Below are 20,755 nucleotides of genomic sequence, written 5' to 3'. Positions count from 1 at the left end.
CGCCGCTCATTGGCTGCCGCCGCTCATTGGCTGCCGCCGCTCACTGGCTGGCGCGCAGGGCAGGCGGAAGCGGGGCTGCAGCGCGCTCCCCTCGGCGCGATGGCGGTGGCAGCGGCGCCACCGGGGCCGGGACTCGCTCTCGATGCGGGGCTGGAGTCCGTCCTGCGGGAGGCCGTGGCGACTCTGGGCCGGGCTGGGGAGGGGTTGGCGGCGGCGCTGGGCGCGGTACGCGCCGCTCTGGCGGCAGCGGGCGGCCCAGCCGCCCTCGGGGAGCGGGAGCGGGCGCTGTTCGGCGCCTTCCTGCGCAGGCTGGCCTCGGCACCTGGCGCGGCGCGGCCCGAGGGCCTGTGGCAGCGCTGTTTCCTGGAGGGGCCGCCCGGCCTTGTCCTCTGCGTCTTGCTGGAGGCCCTTGGCTCTGCGGGGTCAGTCCAGCTCCCCGAGGCAGGCGGGCGGGGATCCCCAGGGCTGGTCTCGGCGCGCAGCAGGGATATCGGGGGGTGCCTTTCAGCTGGGCTCAAGTGCGCAGCGGGACGGAGATCTGTGTGAGCGCGGGCTAGCCTTGCCCCGCCCTGCGTGCCTTCAGTCCTCACACGATGCTGTGCGTCCCGCAGACACAGAGCTGTATCAGTCGTGATTGTTCAAGGTCCTGAATGTTTGGAGCCAAGGAAGCTACAGATAAAAAGATACTTTTTAGCGTTTGTTTTTTTTTTTTTTTTAATCCAGTGTAACAGGGCAGAGGCATTTCAGTAGTGATACCACAATAGAAAAGCAGTAGCATGTAAATCTTATTTTTACCATTTAAAAGAGGCAGGAACTTACAGTTATTTTCTTCCAGCTCTGGCCTTGACCCGAGGGAGGCAGTTGTGGTCCTGGAGCAGTTCCTGCAGCAGGGCCGGGTGTCAGCATTACTGTGGGAGGTCTGTCAGCCGCAGGCACAGGCAGGCTGCCTAGAACTGCAGGGTGCACTTCTCAACAAGATCGTCTGTTTGCCCGAGCATGTGAGCAATAAACTCCAGGGGAAAAACCCACCAGTGTTCTTCCCACAGAACTACTTCCCTCTCCTGGGTGATGCAGTTCTCCAGGTGCTAGAGAAGATCTCTGACTCTCTGCGGGGTAAGGCTGCAAGGATGACTGTACTTGTAAGGTCGTGTTTTCTGAAGAAGTGTTTTGAGCATGGACCCCATGGCGGCTGCTTGAAATACAGATGATAACTGAGGGCTTTTGGAGTCCACCGAAAGCCTCAATCTTCCAAGCAATTAGACAGCATCATCTGTTGCTAAAGCCTGGTTGTGGTCACTTGGTGTGTGCTGAAGGAATTGTTTGGGAGATATGAGTGGTGCTGAATCAACCAGTGGCTTTGCTACCCATGGCATTACGTTAAAGTGTGACTGAGTTGCTGTAGCCTTCTGCCTGTCACTGTAACTAATACTGAACGCTGGTTTATGCCTGAAGGCAGGTAATGGAGGGAGGAAGAGATGGTGCTTGAAGAGAAAAAGTAAATGTGTTTTCAGAATTCAGCACTTGTGGAAGTCTCTGCGCCTCCTCCTGAAGGTGGTTTGGAGGATGCTGGTGCCATGCTTACTTAAGTTCACGTCTGTTTTATCCCAGGTGGTTTGGACTGCTCCATCTCTTTTGTTTCTCATGTCCTGGGGAAGGTGTGCGTTCATGGATGGCAAAGTGAGTGTTTTACTAGGCTCTTTTGGGGAGGGGGAAAGTGTTTTAGTGCATTAGCATGGGAGGATGACTGTGATGATCAACTGAAGGAATGGGAGACCAATGATTTATTTTGGAGCTGTTCCGAGTTGAGCTGCGCAGGCTGCTCTCTGAGGCTGCTCAGCTATGTCTGCTGGATATATCTTGTGGGAGCAGCTGTTGGTCTGGCATTGCTTAGAACTTCGAAGCTACTGAGTGCAGTAGCTAACTTGGGAAGAAGAAGAAGGAAGATTTTCTGGCTCTTTACTGGGATGAGGAATTCTGGGCAGTTCCTTAGGCTGCTTAGGGTGGTTCTTACCAGTCAGTTCTCCATTTCTTGTTTGAACATGAACAAAGAGGAGCAACAGAGCTGGGGAAGGATCTGAAGCATAAGTCTGAGGAGGAGCAGCTGGGGAGGCTCAGCGTGGAGAAAAGAAGTCTTAGAGGGGACCTTCTCACTCCACAGCTCCCTGACAGGAGGGTGCTGACAGGTGGGGGTCAGGCTCTACTAGAGAACAAGAGACAGGACAAGAAGAAATGGCCACAGACTGTGCCAGCAAGATTTAGATGAGATATTAAAGAAAACTTCTTTGCGGAAAGCATGGTCAGGCATTGGAACAGGCTGCCCAGTGTAGTGGTGGAGTCACTAAATTCATGGAGGGATTTAAAAGCCATGTGAATGTGGCATTTGGGGACATGGTTTAGTGTTGGCCTTGGCAGTGCTGGGTTATGTTTGGACTCAATGGTCTTAAGAGAGCTTTTCCAGCCTAAATGATTCCATGATTCTAGTAGTATTTCTACTTCAGGAAAAATTTAGAACTTCAAACTGTACATTGTATTTTTTTTTCACGTTGTGAAGATCTTGAAATTCTCAGGTTAGTCTCAAATGCCATTGTACCAGTCCTGCCCATCTAGGATATTTACTGTTTTCTCTTGTGCTTCAGAGGAAATTCTGGGAGTTTTGGTGCCCCGCCTGACAGACCTCACCAAGTCAGACTGCATCTGGCAGAGGATATGCTGGCAGTTGGTGGAATGTGTGCCAGACCGCTGGATGGAAGCAGTGGTCCTTGGTTTTGTGCAGAGAGCACCTGGGTAAGAACTCTGCTTTTTCCCTGATTCACAGCAAAGGCAGGAATTGTCACAAATACTTGCAGAATTGGTCTCTGAAATGTGCTGTGTTTGTGTAGGTGGTTTTTTATACTGTCATTTCCTAAAAGACTCAAGGGATAAAGTAGTTGATTGTTGCCTCTTAGGGAGAACCTACACCATTTCTTAAGTATCTACATCATGACATGCAGTGGAAAAACAAGAAAAACAAATGAAAGCATTCTTTGCCATTACTGGCTCACTATCTGAGTTTAGAAGTATTCTAGAGACTTAGTTGCAAATAACTGCTCTCAGATTTTCTTATGATTAGGAGCAGCATGATAGCAATAACATGGATTCCTGCTGTTTTATTGTTGTCTTGTTAGGGCAGATGTCTTGTCCAGATTGCTGGGTAACCTGGTTGTGAAGAACAAGAAGGCTCAGTTTGTGGTGGCACAGAAGATGCTGCTCTTGCAATATGGCCACACGGTGAGGACTCTGTGGGGAACAGCAGTGTAGTAGGTTTTCCCTGGTGCCAATTTTTAGCTGTGCTCTTACTCTGTCTGAGACTCTTCATTCCAAAATGAATCCTCAGTCTCCCCACATTTGTGCAGCTGTAACAGAGTGGGAGTGGTGAACAGTAGCTTTGAAATCATGGGATTCATGTGCTCTTCTGGGTTAATGGTGATTAGCGAAATTACTGTACTCCTCTGGAACCAAGTGATTATTTGCACAAAGTTTCAGAATTCTGGGGAGCTGAAGGCATTAAATTATTTTAGAATCTGAAAGAAGAGATTGAAACATCCAGGATCGACCCTCAGGGATAAAAATTAGATTAAAGATATGAGACAAATATTGTTGGGTTTTTTCCTGTGCACCTCAGTTTGTCATGGGATGTTAGGAACTGTACTGTGGTTTGTGATGCTGTTGTGAGAGATGTTCTTTAGACTTCATGAGTTCTATGTTTGCCTGGGACTGTGCTGGTTCTGTTGGTAAAACACAGTACTGTATTCCTGTCATGGTTTTCCATGTATTTCATCAGCAACTGCATATGTGCGCTTGCTTGTTTTTTAAAATTCATTTACTTTTCTGTCTCTGACTGTTGTCAACCAGTCCCTTAGAATGAAGTTTAATGTAGCAAATAAAACCAGACCTTTGTCATTGCTGGATGACAGCTTTATGAGCAGTTGAAGCAGGAGTTATGGTTTTCCTTGCAGACGGCAGTGCTGCAGAACCTCCTTGGCTACCTGTCCCTGGACAGCGTCCGGCGCACCTTGTTACTCAGAGTAAGGTTTACTGAATTGCTGATGAGGTGTCTGATGGGGAACATTCTGCTCTGTGTGTGTCTGGGGGTACAGAATTTTGGTTCTTCTCTCAGACTTTCTGCTTGCTGTTCATGAGAGTGAGGGAAGCCCAGCTGTATCACAAGTGAGCTGTGGTAAATGAATCAAAGCTTTCTGTACTGTTGCCATTAATTTTTCATATTTAATTGGTAAATTGTCTTCCAAGTAGCAAAACTAGTGAGGCTTGGGTTCTGACAGATGTCCCATGTCCTCTGTCCTTCTCAGCTTCCTCAGTAACCCAGTTTATGTGGCTGGGCACATGGCAACAAGGGATCAAATTGGTAGACAGTTGTCTGTTTACCAAATGGTTGATGTTTCAGAATCTCTCTCATACACATTTTCCTCAGTGGGGATGGCAGATATTCTGCCTCTCCAAGTCAGCAGTGTGGTGAAACTTTTATGAAATCTGTATATCTGGAAATCCCTACCATTTTGTCAATTTTTTTCCCCACTGTTTACATGTTCTAAAATTATCTGGAAGAACTTATAGTTATCTAAAATTGGACTAAACATAGATAAAACCTTATAATATCTTACTGGTTTTTGATAAAAATACATATTGCTTTGCATATAGTATTTATTAAGGAGAAATAAACATCACTTTTAAATTAAAAAAACCCATTATATTTAACAATATCTTAAATGAAAGTGCAGTTCTTGGGTGGTCAAACACAGTACATTTTGGGCCCTGAAATACAAAATTTGTATTTTTTTTCCCCTCTTTGTAGGGAGAGTAAAAATACACTTCAGAAATTACCTCTGTATTGAAAAGATCCATTTCAGGCCAACCTGAGTTCTCTGGTGTAGGTGCTGCAGGAGCTGTTGGAGACCTGGAGCAGCAGCAGTGCTGTGAAACACTCTCCAGCTGAGCAGCAGCTGTACATTAGCAAGGCCATCCTCATCTGCCTCTCCTACCTGAAGGAGGCTGAAATTGCGAGCTGCAGACAAGGTGAGGCTATGTGAGAAGCGGGGCTTAGATTTGTTTAGCAGAGTGTCTTACTATGTGTAGAAAAATACCTTGTTTTGATCTGTGGGTAAGAGAATTGTCCCATATTCACCTTGGCAAATGAGATGATAACCTGCTGGAGTCCTCTTCAGCATTGATATGATAGAATTCCAAGTGCATAACTTTAGGTTCTGGAATTGAAGAAGATCTATCTTTGCCTTAAGGTTCTTACCTGAGTTGTAGTTTAAAAACCCTGAAGTTTTGTCACAGGAAAACAAGGACTGATTCTGGGACTAGTGAGAGGAATGCTGTGATCTGTAATTTATAGGCTTACCCTTGGAGCACAGGTGCAGCTCCAGAGAGGCAGGGAAGGTAACTGGGAGTAAAAAGCTGTTAGCTTGGTGTCTGACAGCCCATGGGTATTCCTCAGTGTGAAGTGAGAAGGTTAGTCACTGGCTTGGACCTCCAGTTCTGTGCTCACACAGTGCATAGCATGCTGGGGTCCTGGCCTAACATCTCTGTTTCTGTTGAAATAAAAAAAAAATCTGTAAAATGCCTAGAATTACTTATGTACGTGTGACTTACAGGGGATGTGAAGGTTCACTTCAAGATATGCTCATTTGTTTCGTTCTAGAATGAATTGTTCTTTAAGTGAATAAGCAGCTTGATACATATTACAAGTTCTGTAGTTTTATAGTCATTTTTTTGTCTGACATCTGTTGGAAAGATAAGCTTTCTGAGATGAAGGAGGTCAGTCAAACAGCAGTAAGCCTGCCTGGTGAAGCTGGCAACCAGTATTCCCTGAGGGCTGAGAAATACTTGTGTTATCTGCCTGTTTGAGCTTATCCAAAGTTAGGCAAACATCTGTCTCTATGTGATTGTAGTGGTCAGAACTTGTGATGTCCTCAAAACATAATATTTATTTAAGTGACTCTGAAACGCTCTAAAACCAAACTAAAGATTGGCTTGACTTACCATCCTTTTTTGTTTCAGTGAAAACCAAAATATTGCAAATTTAGAATATATTGTAATGTTTTGTTGACTTTGTACCCCCGTGGAAGGGTGTGGGTTTGCTGTGCTGGTGCTAAAGGGCATCACTGACACTGCAGGGAGGGAAGCCACAGTTTGGGGACCCTTTCTATCCATTATTGTGTGGTGAGTGGGCAAAGCTGCCCTCAGGGAAGCACATAAAAAGATGGGTGTTTCTGCCATGTTTCAACATTTCAAACATGCGCTCTTTGCTGGTTGTTTGTTTCAGAGCTTCTGACAAGCATGATGGAGGGTGTGAAATGCCACTTGGAGAGCAGTCTGCCACAACTGCGGCGTCTGGGCATGGTGGTGGCAGAGAGCATCAGCTTGAACATAAACACTGAGGGGCCCGTCCTGAAGTTTGAGGTGAAGATTTCACTGAAACTTATGACTGGTGTGCTAGGCTTAGAGGAAGTAAAAGCTTTAAACCAGATGATCCAGGGCATTATAGCACTTTTTATCTAGAGAAAAGGAGAGGCAGTCACACCTTCAAAAAGAGAGAATCTATTTACAAAAAAAGAATCGTATGTAATTCCTGAGAGTTACCTCAGGAATGCAATCTACTGGCAGAGGTTAGGATAAACTTGGTAATTAAAGTTTATCTTATTGCATGAGAGAATCAGAATCTGATTTGTGGGAGTTGAGAAGGAGCTTCAAACCTAAAGCAGTGGTGAGCATTCAGTCCCTGACATGGTGGGAAGATCTGTTCTGAGCTGGGATTTTCAAGACTGACATGGAGATATTTGCTCTGCTCTTTCCAGTAGAATTTATGTGACTTATCTGAATAAATCACATTAATTCTTTAGAAGCCTGCCACATTCCTCCTGTCACATTGTCATTTATTAAATGTTTGAAATATGGAAATAACATTCAGAAAAAGTATCATCAGGTACTACTCTTAAATATAAGGACAAAGATTACAGCTGCCTGCTGCTGTCAGCACAGGGATTGAAACAGGATTGGTGAGAGTTCATCTGCTCATGATTTAGTCCATGTGCACTACAAGGCTGAAATGTTGAATGCTGGGCATATTTGCAGTAAGTAATAGAGTGCAGCAACAGTTATTCTGAATGTCTAGTATGAAGAGGACGATGAAACAAGAGAATTGAAGTCACTTCTGGTGCAGACTCCATCATTCTATGTTGTCCCCAGCCTTCTTGATGATGAGTAAGTTGTTGCTACTATTCATTATGTCTTTTTGCCCTTCTCCATGCCTTTTTCCCATTACACACAAGAACTATATACAGTATTCAAGATGTTTTATGTATTCTTAAACATCATAATGCACCATCTTCTTACAATGTGATTTAGTTACATTCATAATTCAATTGGTAGTGTGTATTAAAATTGCCTGTTGATAGCTGCATGTGGTGCAACTGTGGTGTAGTAGTCTTGTGTGCCCTTTGGTACAATCAAATGGACATTTCTGTTTTCTTCTTGGAAAAATGGTATTTGCGTTGTATGCCCCTAGCCCATTCACCCATGACAAAAATCTACTCCATCTCTCACTCTAAAGACTGGCTCTTCAGTGCTCTTAACTTCCAGAGCATCTACTGAGGCTATTTGAAGCACTTTTTGATTAGCAGAGGAGTGAAGCACTTTATGTTATCAGCAGATGAAGCTGTCCAGCACTCCAGGGAAGTACAAAAGATTTATTGCTCCCATTTTAGGGGCATGATCAGCATAGACAGCTCTTAGAAACTGGTTTTGAGAATCAGAGAGATGAAAGTACAATGCCAAAGTCCACAGAAATAGGTAGAGACAGAAAAAATATTCTCAATTATTGTATTCACCCTGTGCAAGACCTAGCAATTGTTAAAAATGTTTTTTTCCCATTTTGAAGAGTCATGGAATGGTTTGGGTTGGAAGAGACCTTAAAGTCAATTCCATTCCACACCCTGCCATGGGCAGGGACACCTTCTATCAAGACCAGGTTGCTGCCAGCCCTGTCCAGCCTGGCCTTGAACAGTTCCAGGGATACAGGGGCAGCCACAGCTTCTCTGGGCAACCTGTGCCAGGGCCTCACCACCATCATAGGGAAGAATTTCTTCCCAATAGCCAATCTAAACCTACTCTCAGTTTCATTCACAGTTTCAAATCTGGTGCAAGTCAATGTGGTCTGGTTATTGGAGTATTTCCTTAGCAGTCCCAGGTATTGTGCAGGGGAACACAGCAAACTAGCCAATTAATTTTTTTTTATCCATTGCTCTTCTGTTAGAAGATTCTGCTTCTTTTCTCCCCTTACTCCATTCTCCTTCCCAGGACTTTGTTCTTTGTGTCAGCCACGCTGGGTGTGAAACTGCAGCAGGAATAATTATCCTCTCTTCTATTTAGGCAGCAAGGGTTGGTAGAGTGGGTAGTTTCTTCCTTCTAAGAACTGTATCCATTTTAAAATTTCTTGTTCCTCACAGCAGGAGTGAGAAAGCAGGTGCTGCACTGCCATTGGTACCGGAGAGTAATGAGAAATCCTATACAGCAGCCCCTGTGATGCCAGATGAGGAGTTGGATGCTGAGCTTGACAGGTATGGGGCAAGAAACAGGGAGGAAATTGAAAATAAATGGCAGATGTGGGGGAAAAGGATCTGTCAGTACCTGTATTTCTTGGCAGTTGTTGTGATTTCTGATCTTGTTCAGCTGAGTGGTTTGCAGCAGAGGAGGGCTTTGCGTAGGAAATTGCACTAGTCAATAAATTAGGCAAGGCCTGTGTTGTGTGCAACCACTGTATTTGTTCCATTTGACTTTTATATTTCCTGGAAATTGTGGATGTATTTACCCATTTTAATAGTGGACCTGCCTTATTCTGTCACTATATGAAGAAATATATATATATATATATATGTGTGTGTGTGTGTATGTATGTATATATGATGTATATATATATATATATATACACATCTATAATGAAATCTCAAGAGTCAGTTTCTAATCTCTTGGTCATCTGTATCCTGTACCTGACCAGGATATCCAGTTCCAGATCTGATCACAGAACTGCTGTTTCCCTCGAACTCCCAAGGATTCCTCTCAGGCCAGGCTTCAGCAGTGCTGCTGAGTGATACAGGAGTGATGTGGTTGTGACAGTCTATGCGCCGGTTCTTTCTCTTTGTGTGGCTATCTGGGTAAAGCAATAATATCTGCACCCCATAAATTGACCCCTGCCTTTAATTCTTTTACAGTGATGATGACCTCATTCCTTATGACATGTCTGAGGATAAAGAGCTAAAAATTAAGGCTCCTGTGTATATCCGAGACTGTATTGAAGGTAGGAGATTTTGGGCTGAGTCTTTATCTGTTTCTTACTGAGCTTGGGAGAGTGAACTCTTGCATAGGTTTATTTTTTCTGATCTAATTTGAAGAAACTATAGAATTTTTGAGTAATTTCAGTTTAGTTCCTAATTCTGGTCATGCTGAGTGTCTGTCCCAAGACAAATGATTGGCAGAAGGAAGTTTGCCTGTTATTAACAGGCATTCTGTTAATAACTTTTGTTTGTCCTTTGATTTCAGTTCTGACTGGATCAAGATCTGAAGATGTGGACAAATGGGAAGCTACAGTCAAGGCACTTGAGAGCTTGGTTCGGAGGAATCCAGCAGCAACAAGAGAGGTGAAGTAATATGATCTAGGTTACAAGAAGGCTGTATTGCCAGAGGACCTATCCCTTTGCTGTCATGAGGAGACTAAACATGCCAGTGGAGCAGAGGGCCTGGCTAATGTGTAACTGGGTTAAAGGTACACATTGACAAGCTTTCAACTTGGAAGTAGAAGGAAGTAGTTGCCTTGAAGGTGAGGTGATAAAGCACAGGGGAACAGAGAAGCAGCAAAAGTGCTGGCAGCACCCTGCCGTCTCCAGTGCTCAAAATGAAACATCCTACAAGTAGTGCTTGCTAGTGTGAGGAAGCTCCATGCTTTGTGCTGGGCAGGAAAAACACTAAAAAAGGAGATTACAGAGCAGCCATTTTGGATTTTGATTTGAAATTCAATTTAATTGTTATTCCCCAATGAAAATGGAGGCAAAATCAAATGCACTTTCCCTATTTGCTTGTACAAGCATAATGTCTTGTGGAGGGAGTAATTGGATTGTACTGGTCAAGATAAAAAGCTCAGGGGAGAGGAACCTGGGACAAGGTCACTGTGCGAAGAGTGCTTGCCACTACCTGCTAGTGAACACTTGAAAGTGACAGGGACACCAGCTGAGAAAGAGAATGGTTGTGCTACTGTACCCTTTAACCCATCCCTTACAGTGGCAATTCATTCAATGTCATGATGCTACTACTTCTCCAAAACAGTCCAAGTCAAATGTGGACAGAGAATTGACAGGTGGAGGATCTGTTCAGGGTTTTGGGAAATAAGTCTGATGGCATTTGGCTAAATGTGTTTTCTCTCCCTCCTAAAGAATGGACATGTTGCCTAAACAGAATACCTCCTTGTCTTTGACCATTAGAAGTGGTCCATAATTCCTATGAGGAAAAAACTCAAACACCATCAGGGTTTTGATCCTTTTTTTCGTACTTTGAGCAGGTTAGTGTGGAGCTGGCAAAAATATTATTGCATCTGGAGGAGAAGACCTGCATTGAAGGCTTTGGGGAGCTCCGTCAAAGAGCTCAAGTAGCTGTTTTAACCACGGACCCAATACCTGTGAGTTCCTCCCACTATCTTCCTTTTTCCAGTTGAAGCCCAGGCAAAAATTGAAGCAGCTGAATTCTCTTTCTCATTTGATAGAGGGAGCTGTCTGTGTGGTAGAACAGGTAGTTCAGGTCTAACAACATTTGTGCTCCTGAAGAATCTGCAAGGAATGTCTGAGCCAGTGAGAAAAAGAACACCCTGTCAAACAGAGGAACTGTTTGGAGGCTCTTGGTTTGAGTGTACCTGTCAAGGCAGATCAGATAAGGTCTGTTGTTCTGAAGGGTTTCACATAAAGGGAAGCTGAGGCACAAAGGGCTTATACAGAGAAAGGCCTGACTGGTGACTGTAATCAGGGAATCACAGTTTGATTTGGGGGGAAAGGATCTTCATTCCAACTCCCTGCCATGGGCAGGGACACCTTCCTCTGTCCCAGGTTGCTCCAAGTCCCGTCCAGCCTGGCCTTGGACACTTCCAGGGATACAGGGGCAGCCACAGCTTCTCTGGGCAACCTGTGCCAGGGCCTCAGCACCAGCACAGGGAAGAATTCCTTCCTAATATCCAGAGATCTATTCTCTGCCAGTTTTACATCTTTATCCTTCATGTTAGCCAGGCCCTAGTAAAAAGCCACCATCCATCTTTCCTATAATGTTCTTTAAGTACTGAAAGGCCACAGTGAGGTCTCCTAGCTGCTGTGGCAGTTGTTTGGGTACCTCTGCATAGGAGGGAAAGAAGAATGATGCAGTCTCATCTGTCATTTAGATTTTTTGGGAGAATCTAGCAGTGGAAGTGTCTGAATTTCTCATTTACACTGCATGTTTCTTCCCTTCTCTTGGAGTCTTGCTGTTACCTAACAGGAAGCAGAACCTGTGAAATTAAATGCTTTTAGAGTTAATGGGAAGGCTGTTTGTAGCATGGGTCTGTGTTCATTGTACCCTGATTTTTCTGTACAGGTTGCAAAGTACTTGACCTCCCAGTTCTATTCTCTGAACTACAGTCTCCGTCAGCGCATGGACATCCTTGATGTGAGTGCTCTCACTTCCCGCTTTCTTTCTGTCTGTTGCACCAGTGCTGAGGTGTAATGGGATTACCTTTTATTTCTCATGGGAGAAGGCAGAGGCATGGAAATCTCTTATATTACGATTTGTGTCTGGCATTCCCCTCTTGTTCCTAACCCTGCTACACTCCATCACACAGAGATCCCTCCCCACAGAATGCAGAGCATGTGTTGAACATTTGCCTGGGAGAAGCCAGTGTTTACTTTCACATCATCAGACTATTTTATCTTCCCTTTCTGAAGGACAGTGATCTGTCTGTGACTCCTTCCACACTTGTGTCTCAAGGGAGAGCCACCACTCTGTGTCAGGACTAAGTGACCAAGTGCTTGGTCAGTACCTCAGAGCCAGGTGGCTGTTGGAGGTCAATTTCCTGCTGTTCTTCACTCTAAAACTGTTGTTGTTCCTGTCAGTTTGGATGCAGGTAACACTTTTGTTGTTCCCTAGGAATTACCCACTTTTAATGGAACCTCTCTCTGTTTTATCTAGGTATTGGTTTTGGCAGCTCAGGAACTGTCCTGTCCCAAATTTCATGGGAATACCAAGCATTCTGGTGTCCAAAAGCCTTGTATCCAGCTCCTTCCGGGAAGTGACAGCTCTAAGGGCTGGAGAAGAATCGTTGATGAGAGGATCAAAAGCAAGACTCGGAGATTTGATACGGTGAGGCCAGAGGCAAACTAATGTAAAATCCACCAGAAATAGGGACACTTGGAGTTACTGTAAGCTCTGCCTGGAAAGAGTAAAATACCTGTGAAAGTGGACCCAATCCAAAAAAGTTTGGATTTCCCCTCTCCAGCAGGGAGAGGAAGATAAACCTGAAATTCCTTACCTGGCTTTGAGGGTTAATTGTTGTTCTGAGCTTGTGTGGCCACTGCAGGGAGCTGTGACTTCACCTCACAATCCCCGGGCCTCCATCAGACTAGCTGCCTCTGGACTACACTGTCTCAGCCTTCCTGTTTTCCAGGGAGGTAAACTGATGTCAGTTTCCTAGTTTCCAGAATTCCCCTGTGGTTCAGCCTGGAGAGTTTGCCTTCCAAAACTCCTTTATCCCTTGCGTGTTCTTGTTCCTTATATCTAACTGAGCAGTACCGAGGCATATTGTATTGAAATGTTTAGATCTCTAGATGATCTGAAGTGGGAAGTGAGCAATCCAGTCAGGAAACTGGTACCCGTAGATGTACAAGCAGTAGTTGACAATGGGCTGGCTGCAAGGAATCTGTAGTCTTGACAGTGTCCAGTGAAGTGGAAGAGTTGGATGCTGTATCTTGTGCCTAGATTTAATTTTTCTCTTGGACAGGGTCAGTCTCGTGTGGAACTGGCTTCCCGCCCAAACGAGTTCAATTCTGTTGCTGGGTATTTCTTTTTCCCATTGATTCAGCACTTTGACAGGTAAGTGTGAACACCTTAGGATGTGGGATGTGGACATGGCAACTGCCAGAGGGAACCTTTCTGCTTGTCCTGCTTGCCTCAAAGCAGCAGGCTACAGCCCAGGAGCTGTGCAGGAGCCCAGTGACACCACACTGACACTTGGGTCCTTCATAATGCTGGGGGAGGAGAGGGTCGTGGTCTCTTGGACTTATCCTTTGAAGTCTTGTGGGGCAGGAGTATGTAGGACCCTGCAGAAGTGAAGATCTATCAGCAGGTACAGAGACAAGTAATTCTGGCAGCACCATACCAGTTGTCTTGGCTGAGCCTCTACTGTGGGAGGTTCACCCAAACCACAGAGCTCAGACTCCAATCTTGAACCATAGATATCTCTGTCTCTGGTTTGGCCTATCACCTGCACTGGTCTTTGAGGCCACAGTATAGGACACAGGACACAGTTTATTGTCAGTCCCTTAAGTCTTTGCAAACCTAAGGAAGGCTGAGTAATCAGTTTCATTAGTTTCAAGATTATTGTAATACCAGTTGTAATGGTATGGCAGTAGGGGCAGCTTTTGCATATAGGTCTTTAAAGGTAAAGCCTGTTGGTAGAAGGTATGATACCTGCTGTACGAGTAGAGGATATTGCTCTGCGAGATACTGGTCTGGGAGAAGAGATGAGAGCAAACAGCTCTGATCTCTGTTAACCTGGTAGTGCCTGTATAATGACTGTTGTTGTAGGGATTCAGGCTTTTGGGGACAATTCCCCCTGCATAACCCTCCTGACTGTTCCAATGAGGCACTGATCAGCCTTCTCACTGCTACACAACTCTGTGTCTTGTACTTGCAGGCCTTTAACAACATTTGATCTTCTGGGAGAAGATCACTTAGTCCTTGGAAGACTGGTCCACACTTTAGCAGTCCTGATGTACTTGGCTGTCAACACTGTGGTAAGGAAGAGCAGAGGGCAGGGGTGACTTTCAGCTTGGGAATTTGAGATGCCTTCTGGATTAGCCATGTGCTTCAGGGCCTGCTGCACTGAGACTGGCAGCAAGTTGGATTTTGAGTGGGCTGAGAACTTGTGAATGGGCTGGAAAGAACTGGTCAGAAAAGAGGCATGGGATTCAAGCCACCTCTGCACTATCCTGCACTATCTTTTGCTTCTTGTCACCTTCCTGGGGGGATTGGGCACATTATTTCACTTCACTGCCAAAGTTTCCACATCTGTAAAATAAATTCAGTTGTATCTGATCTTAACAAAAGCTTTGTTCATGCATTTGGACAACACTTCCAGACTCATGATGGGATTGTTGGGGTGGCTTGTGCAGGGCAGGAGTTGGATTTTTGACCCTTGTGTTCCTTCCAGCTCAGGACGTGCTGTGATTTGATGAGCAGTATGTCTTGAGGCCCAGCTCTACAGGGCAGTATGGATGGTGTTCAGTGGTGCTATCACGATCCTCTTTTGCAGGCAGTGACAGCAATGGGAAAGGCACTACTGGAATTTGTTTGGGCACTGCGTTTCCACACGGACTCGTGAGTTACTGTAGTTGTATGCTCTCATTTTTAAAGATCAGCTGTGAGCCAGCCTCCAGTCATGGTTTGTCTTTGTCCAAGATGAGCATCTGGCTCAGAGTGTCAGTGACTTAATGCATTTACTTTGTGCTCTCCTCCAGCTGTGTGTTCTTATGACTGTGTTTAATGTCAACCCAACATATGAACTTTGCTGATGTCTTCTAGTGTGGCAGTACAGCCATTACCTATAGAAAGGTTGACAAATTTCCTGACTACCTGTCCATGTGATAGTTTCATCTGTGTTTACTCGGGGAGCTCAGAAAACTTTAGATACAATTCCAGCATTCAGTCTTGGAAAGGAATTAAGACATGTTGCCAAAAGTCTACAAACATCCAATTTCTGTTTTGCTCTCAGATGTGTCCAGGATTCTGAATTGTGCTAGACTCCTGTGCACAGCATGACAGGGGCTCTGTATGTGGGACACACTGCAAGATTACACCCCTAAGCAGCAGGAATATGGCAAAAGTTGTCATGCCATTTGAAACTGAGAGCCCTTGAGGTGAGGAAATCAATGCAGAGCATAAACCTGCATTACCAGTTCAGTCCTTGTCCACAGGTACGTGCGCCAGGGCCTTTTGTCCTGTATCTCCTCCCTGCTCCTCAGTGTCCCTACGGAACGGATTCTGGCAGACATGACAGAAGAGCTGTTGGAGACTCAGTCCTGGCTGGGAGGTAAGACCTGGTGGGGTACAGCAGTGCTTTTCTGGTTAGTGGCGTGGTCTTTGTGCAGCATCTCTTTAATTGTGATGGCAGCAGTGATGTCCTGGCATTGTGCCTCAGAGATCTGCATGATCAACAAGTAGAGCACCATGTGTGCTGTAGGGATGCAGCACTGGGGTACCTGCGGCATAAGCCAAGAACTGGGTATGGCATTACAAGCTGTGACTGTCTTCAACAGGCCACCCAGAAAAATTCCCAAAGATAGTCTGTGCCCCCTCTCTCCACCTGAGCACCCAACCACCCACCTCATCAAGCTGCAGGAAGTGTTGTCATGTTGCCTGTTACACCCAGGCAGTGACTTTGGCCAGCAGGAACACGCAAAGCTTGTACAGCCTGTTTAGACCGTGAGCTCATGAGGGGGGTGTTGTTAGAGCAAAAAACAGGAGGAAGAGGGGCATGGCCTAGTCTCTAGTTTCCTATTGTCGATGGAAGGAAAAAGCTACAAAAGTCAGCAAATTACTTTAAATGCTGTACCCAGCACACCTTACATCAACACAAGCTGTGTTCTGGCAGGCTGGAGCTGCACAGATCAATGCTCAGTTACTGCAGTGAGCTGGAGGGAAAAGAACAACTAATGTTGAAGCCTTCACTGTGTTGTGAGGGTGATTCTTGTGATTCCCTGATCTGGTTTCCTTCACCATTCTCACTTTTGGTGAGTCGCTTCCCACAGAGAGAAAGCAGGAAGAAAAACTGACCCCGCTGGCCTCTGATCCTGGCAGGTTGGGGTGCTCTGTGCCCTTTGAAAGGAAGAGAGCTGCCATGTGGGGCTGAAGACTTAACTTTTCCCATGACACTATGTGCTCTCAGGAATCTGCTTGTCTCTTCATTTAACACTGCTGTTACCAAGCGAAGCCTTTCAGGAATGTATTTCCAGCATGAGGCTTTGCGTAATCTGTTTTCAGTGAGTTATTTTGGGGAGGAGGATGATGACCAAGATAGAAGCATCTTCTCACGCTTTTCATGTAGGTGGTGATGAACAGTGGGATAGGAAATGTTATACATGAAGTGCTTAGTAGAAATCCACAGACCTCTTTCAGTTTGTTGTTCCATCTGGACCTCTGCAAACTGCTGTAGTGTGTCCTATGACTGACTGTTGGCCCTTCAACCTGTTGGCTGCAGCCCTGGCACTGTCTGCTTACTGGGTGCTTTGGGGCATACCAGCTTCGGAGAGAGGCGAGAATCCACTTTGGACTTGTCCATCATTACCCTTAGTTGCCATGCTGGACTTGCTTTTGAGCAGTCTGATCCTTCCCGGTGGAGGGAGAGAATACCTAAATACTTCTAGGAAATGGTCCCTTTGATTCCTCAGCAGCTGCCTTTGAGGGAATTCCCCACCCCTTGCAAGTGCTCTGCAGCTATGTCATGAATAAGTGATGTTTATGTCAGGATCAACAGGACACTCTGGTGCCTTGTGCCTCTCATGCAGTGCCAGCAGTGCCAGGTCCATGCTCATGGAACAGAAACAGCACTAATAGCACTCTGAGCTTTTGAGCTTGTTCCAATCTGCCTTGTAACCTTCCTTTTTGTCTTCTGCAGAGGGAGTTTGGAAGCACCAGGGTGTAGCTCTCCCTGGATTATAAATAGCTGTGCTCCAGTGACATGAGTCATGTGTTTGGGCTGACAGTGCCGGGCTCCCAACACACTACTCGTGCGTACAGGATATCCTCACACAGGCTCCCTGCTCTTCCAGGCTCCCCTGCTCAGACATCCTGCATGCATCCTGGTTGTTACTTTGCAGGCCCATTAAGGGCCCCTGGAATAACAGCTGCTGGGAACAGCCTCATGTTGCCCTTATGTGCTGTGGGAAGTGTGGAACCCATTTATCAGAAGATTGGTCTCTCAGAGTGGAGAATATGCTGAACCTTGGGGGCTGTCTCCTTCTTTCCCCATTGGTATCATGACCCAAATTCAGGAAGGAGCACTGGCCATTTTAGATTGCAAGAATGGCAGAGTGGAGACTTTGGAGAAAGTGGATTTCTAGCTGCAGACTTCATTCACGCTTGTAGCTCAGCTGTACAAAGCTTTTGTGTAGCTCAAGGTGACAAATACAAATTCTGGCATGAAGATTATCCCATGGGATCCAAGGGCAGACAGTTTCTACAGTGTTTCAGACCAACTGACTGTTTCTCCTACAAGACTGGAGCACTACCCCATGTGGCAGTCAGGTCTTGGCTGATGCTGCTTTACATGATCAAGTTTGTACATATTTGCCTTTTGGCCTAAGGCAGTACCTGCAAGTCCTGATGTCCAGCCCAGCTGTAGGTGCAAATGCTGTTGTTTAGTTCTGTGATTGTCAGTAAAACAGTGAGAAGTGTTGCAGGCACTTTTTTCATTCTCCAATTAACAGTGGCTGCTTCTTTTGCAGATGTGATGGAGAAAGACCCTGATGGGGACTGCAGGAGGCTGGCCCTGCAAAACTTGCTGCTAATGGAGAACCTGAAAAATAAACTTGAAGCTGTTCCTTCCTAGCTGAAGGGTAACAGAAATGACCTTTACCTTGTGCTCTTGCCAGCTGGACGTATTTGGGCACTGCTGGGGCCTCTTTAGCAGTCACCTGGCTGGAGGAGAGGAAGAAGGGGGAAGGGTGCTGAGCTGTAAGCCAGCGAGCCTGACTTGACATCTGGACTTTGTAGTGGAGGCCAATTGAGCGAGCTCTGGGTATCCGGTACAGCGTGTACAGATGCAGGAAGGTAGGCGAGCGCTGCCATCCTCCCACGCCCCCACCCCAGCTATTTATAGCCTTGGCAGGTCTGAGCACTCAGCTAAAAATACAGAGAAGATCTCACAGAGCCTCCTTGTCAGAAAAACAGGAGGGCTGGGGAGGGCCACTTGCCACTATGACCTGCCCCTTATGAAGGCTCACCCGTCCTTGAGCAGCTGGAGTTTGGGGGACCAGCTGTTGGTCTGCTGCTGGAGGGGGTGGAAGGAATGGCACAGCTGATGGGATGCAAGCACTGGATAGCTACACTGAAGTGCTGAAAGTGTGCCAGACTTCAACAGCCTGAGCTAGAGCTGGGCTGTGGTTAGGAAAGAATAAGACAGGGAATTCTTTTTTTATAATCTTAGTACAGAAGTAAGTTTCTACTAAAGAATAAATAAGGTTCAGATTTTGACCTTAAAATCTCCCCAAACCTTCTTCCCTGAAAGCAGGGAAGTTTAGAAACTTCATGTTCACCCCAAGTTTTGAAGCAAGTCACAAAACATGAAAAAGAAAAATCATTCTAAGTGTAAGGGCTAGTTGGTAAGAAACATGAGTGACCTGATAACTGCTCCTTGGCAGGGCATGGTGACAGGCAGAGAGGTGAGCAGAACCTTGGTTCTTACGTTGAGCTCCACTTCTCTCAGTCCTGCTTGTGCCAGGGAAGAAACAGACCTCCAAAAATTTGACTAGTACAGAGTGGCTTGATGTAACTGCAAGAGAAGGAGCTTCAAAGTAAGAAAGAAACTTTACTCGCTCTGAGTGATCCAGCTTGAGCAGGGATTGAACTAGGGGGCATCCAGGATCCCTTCCAACCCAGACATTCTGTGACTCTGAGGTTTACCCCAGATGTCTGTAAGGAGTTGCTCTACCCCACATGACCCTCTGATGTATTTAAACACAGAAGCTTTTTTTGGGGGAAACTCTGCCTTCAGCCTGCAGGAGTGGGTAGTTTGACTTTTAACCAAGCTCCTACCCAAATGGGATGGGGATTGTTTTCAGAAGGTGTCATTTCTAAGGAATCACAGATCTGCACCTCAGCAGATCACTGTTGTACTTGAAAGGCAGCTCACAGTTTCCACCTCAGTTATTCATCTCTTCTGTACTGAGAAAAAAGTGAAGTTACAATATGCAGTTCTTACTGTTTTTTTCTTCCTCAAATTTATTAAAATACTAAAATCAGCTTTTTAACAGGATGTACATGTGAACTACTGTATGCTGTGCTTGAGAGAACATATTAACCCTAACACATTAATACTGTTGCTTGTACAGTCAAGCAGGAAAAATAAATTTCTTGGTAATAACCAAAAAGCTGTGTGGCAACAGCACGTGACTGATCTGAGCCCCCTAATGAGGATGGAATAAATGAGCTGATAATAAAATCAGCTTTGCATTTGGTAAATGCTCATTGTCAGGGGTCTTCCACTTCATCAGCCACTTCTTCCTCCTCCCTGTTGTCCATGCTGCCATGGCCAGAGTGTGCTGGGGCCAGGGCTCGGCTCATGGGAACACCAGCTCCTCGGTGCACGGCCTCCATGGTCTGTGGGGACACATAGTAGCTCAGGTTCAAGGCTGGAATTCTTTTCTGCATCTCTTCCAGGTAGCGATAAGCCTAAAGGAATGCAGAGATCACTGTCAGAGGGAGCACTGCCACACGGGGCCCCAGTAAACCATTTCTTTACACATTAGAAGTGAAGTTCATCAGTACAGCTGGAGGAACTCGCACCTGGCACCCTCATGTTTCATCGGAGCAACAGGCACTGGACCTGTTCAGGGGGTGTGTGGCACATCTGCCCTGAAGGAGCGATTCACTATTTCCTCAAGTAACTGCCATTTTACAGTTTTCTCTGGCCAGGTAGCAAATAGAGTGTGGTGACATTGCTGAGGCACACACCCAGATGTACCCTCTGTTCTCATTGAATTATTGGGAATGGTTAAGAATCTACCACCATTTACGCTCCTGTGAGCTTTCCTTTTCTCTTCTCCCATAGAATGAAAAATAACGTTCCTGAGCTGTGCCTCACCCTGCTGCACATATTCCTGTGTGAGAGCCATGCTCCACCAAGCTGCACAAGTGGACAATGTGGCTTCCGTAGGTTAGAAGAATTTAGACTTCACTTACTGTATGGAATTCCTCCACTTGTGCATAATGCTGAACCAAAAATCCTAGGACGTCGCCATACCGGATGGCATTATCAAAGTCCTGTTCAGCCAGGAGCAGTTCACACTGCCTGACTGCTTCTTCAGTGTCTTCAGGGTAAACTCTAGGAAAGGGGAAAAGGGAAGTGTCACAGCCCAGGGAGAGCATTCAGCTTATCCAGCCAAAGACAGAGAAGAGCTTTTACTGCATTAAGTTTCATGACAGAATCCCAGACAAAACCCAGAAACCCCCTTGTCCTGGGGCTGATTGGCCAGTGTGGGCAGCAAGGGAGGTGGGGATTCTGCCCTGTCCTGCTCAGATGAGACCCCCACCTGCAGAGTTCCCTCCAGCCTTGGGGTCCCAGCACAGGCAGGACATGGAGCTGCTCAAGCAAGTCCAGAGGAGGCCATGAAGGTGTTCCAAGGGCTGGAGCCCCTCTGGACCCAGGCTGGGAGAGCTGGGGGTGTTCATCTGGAGAGAAGGCTCCAGGGAGACC

General features: G+C 46.0%; 2 protein-coding genes across 9 annotated transcripts in view; one reads left to right on the top strand and one right to left on the bottom strand.

The window, feature by feature from the left end:
- The first annotated feature begins 76 nt into the window (after positions 1-76).
- TELO2 (telomere maintenance 2) lies at positions 77-20,282 on the top strand. Of its 3 annotated transcripts, XM_053958116.1 has the most exons (21): positions 77-155; positions 836-1,113; positions 1,609-1,677; positions 2,637-2,784; positions 3,165-3,267; positions 3,996-4,064; positions 4,929-5,070; positions 6,326-6,462; positions 7,175-7,263; positions 8,508-8,618; positions 9,270-9,355; positions 9,598-9,695; positions 10,610-10,726; positions 11,665-11,736; positions 12,256-12,426; positions 13,064-13,155; positions 13,979-14,078; positions 14,597-14,661; positions 15,258-15,373; positions 17,787-17,897; positions 19,720-20,282. In XM_053958116.1, exons 1-20 carry the CDS (start codon positions 100-102, stop codon positions 17,888-17,890), a joined length of 2,223 nt encoding a protein of 740 aa, XP_053814091.1. In that variant the 5' UTR covers positions 77-99; the 3' UTR covers positions 17,891-17,897; positions 19,720-20,282. The 3 variants fall into 3 exon arrangements, with proteins under 3 accessions (XP_053814091.1, XP_053814092.1, XP_053814090.1); XM_053958117.1 differs by lacking the exon at positions 19,720-20,282 and having other exon boundaries at positions 8,511-8,618; positions 17,787-17,916; XM_053958115.1 differs by lacking the exon at positions 19,720-20,282 and having other exon boundaries at positions 17,787-17,916.
- IFT140 (intraflagellar transport 140) overlaps positions 19,255-20,755 on the bottom strand; it is an 83,392-nt gene continuing 81,891 nt past the window's right edge. For all 6 annotated transcript variants that reach the window (XM_053958111.1, XM_053958110.1, XM_053958112.1 and 3 more), the window contains 2 exons: positions 20,242-20,383; positions 19,255-19,731 (listed from right to left, as the gene is read on the bottom strand). In XM_053958111.1, the coding sequence (XP_053814086.1) occupies positions 19,531-19,731; positions 20,242-20,383 (343 nt within the window). In that variant the 3' untranslated portion in view covers positions 19,255-19,530. The remainder of the gene's footprint in view (positions 19,732-20,241; positions 20,384-20,755) is intronic.

The sequence above is a fragment of the Vidua chalybeata genome, chromosome 16 (genome assembly GCF_026979565.1).
Source record: "Vidua chalybeata isolate OUT-0048 chromosome 16, bVidCha1 merged haplotype, whole genome shotgun sequence".
In the NCBI taxonomy this organism is placed as follows: domain Eukaryota; kingdom Metazoa; phylum Chordata; class Aves; order Passeriformes; family Viduidae; genus Vidua; species Vidua chalybeata.
Note: the sequence above shows the minus strand (reverse complement) of the source record. Positions and strands in the feature narration are given on the sequence as shown.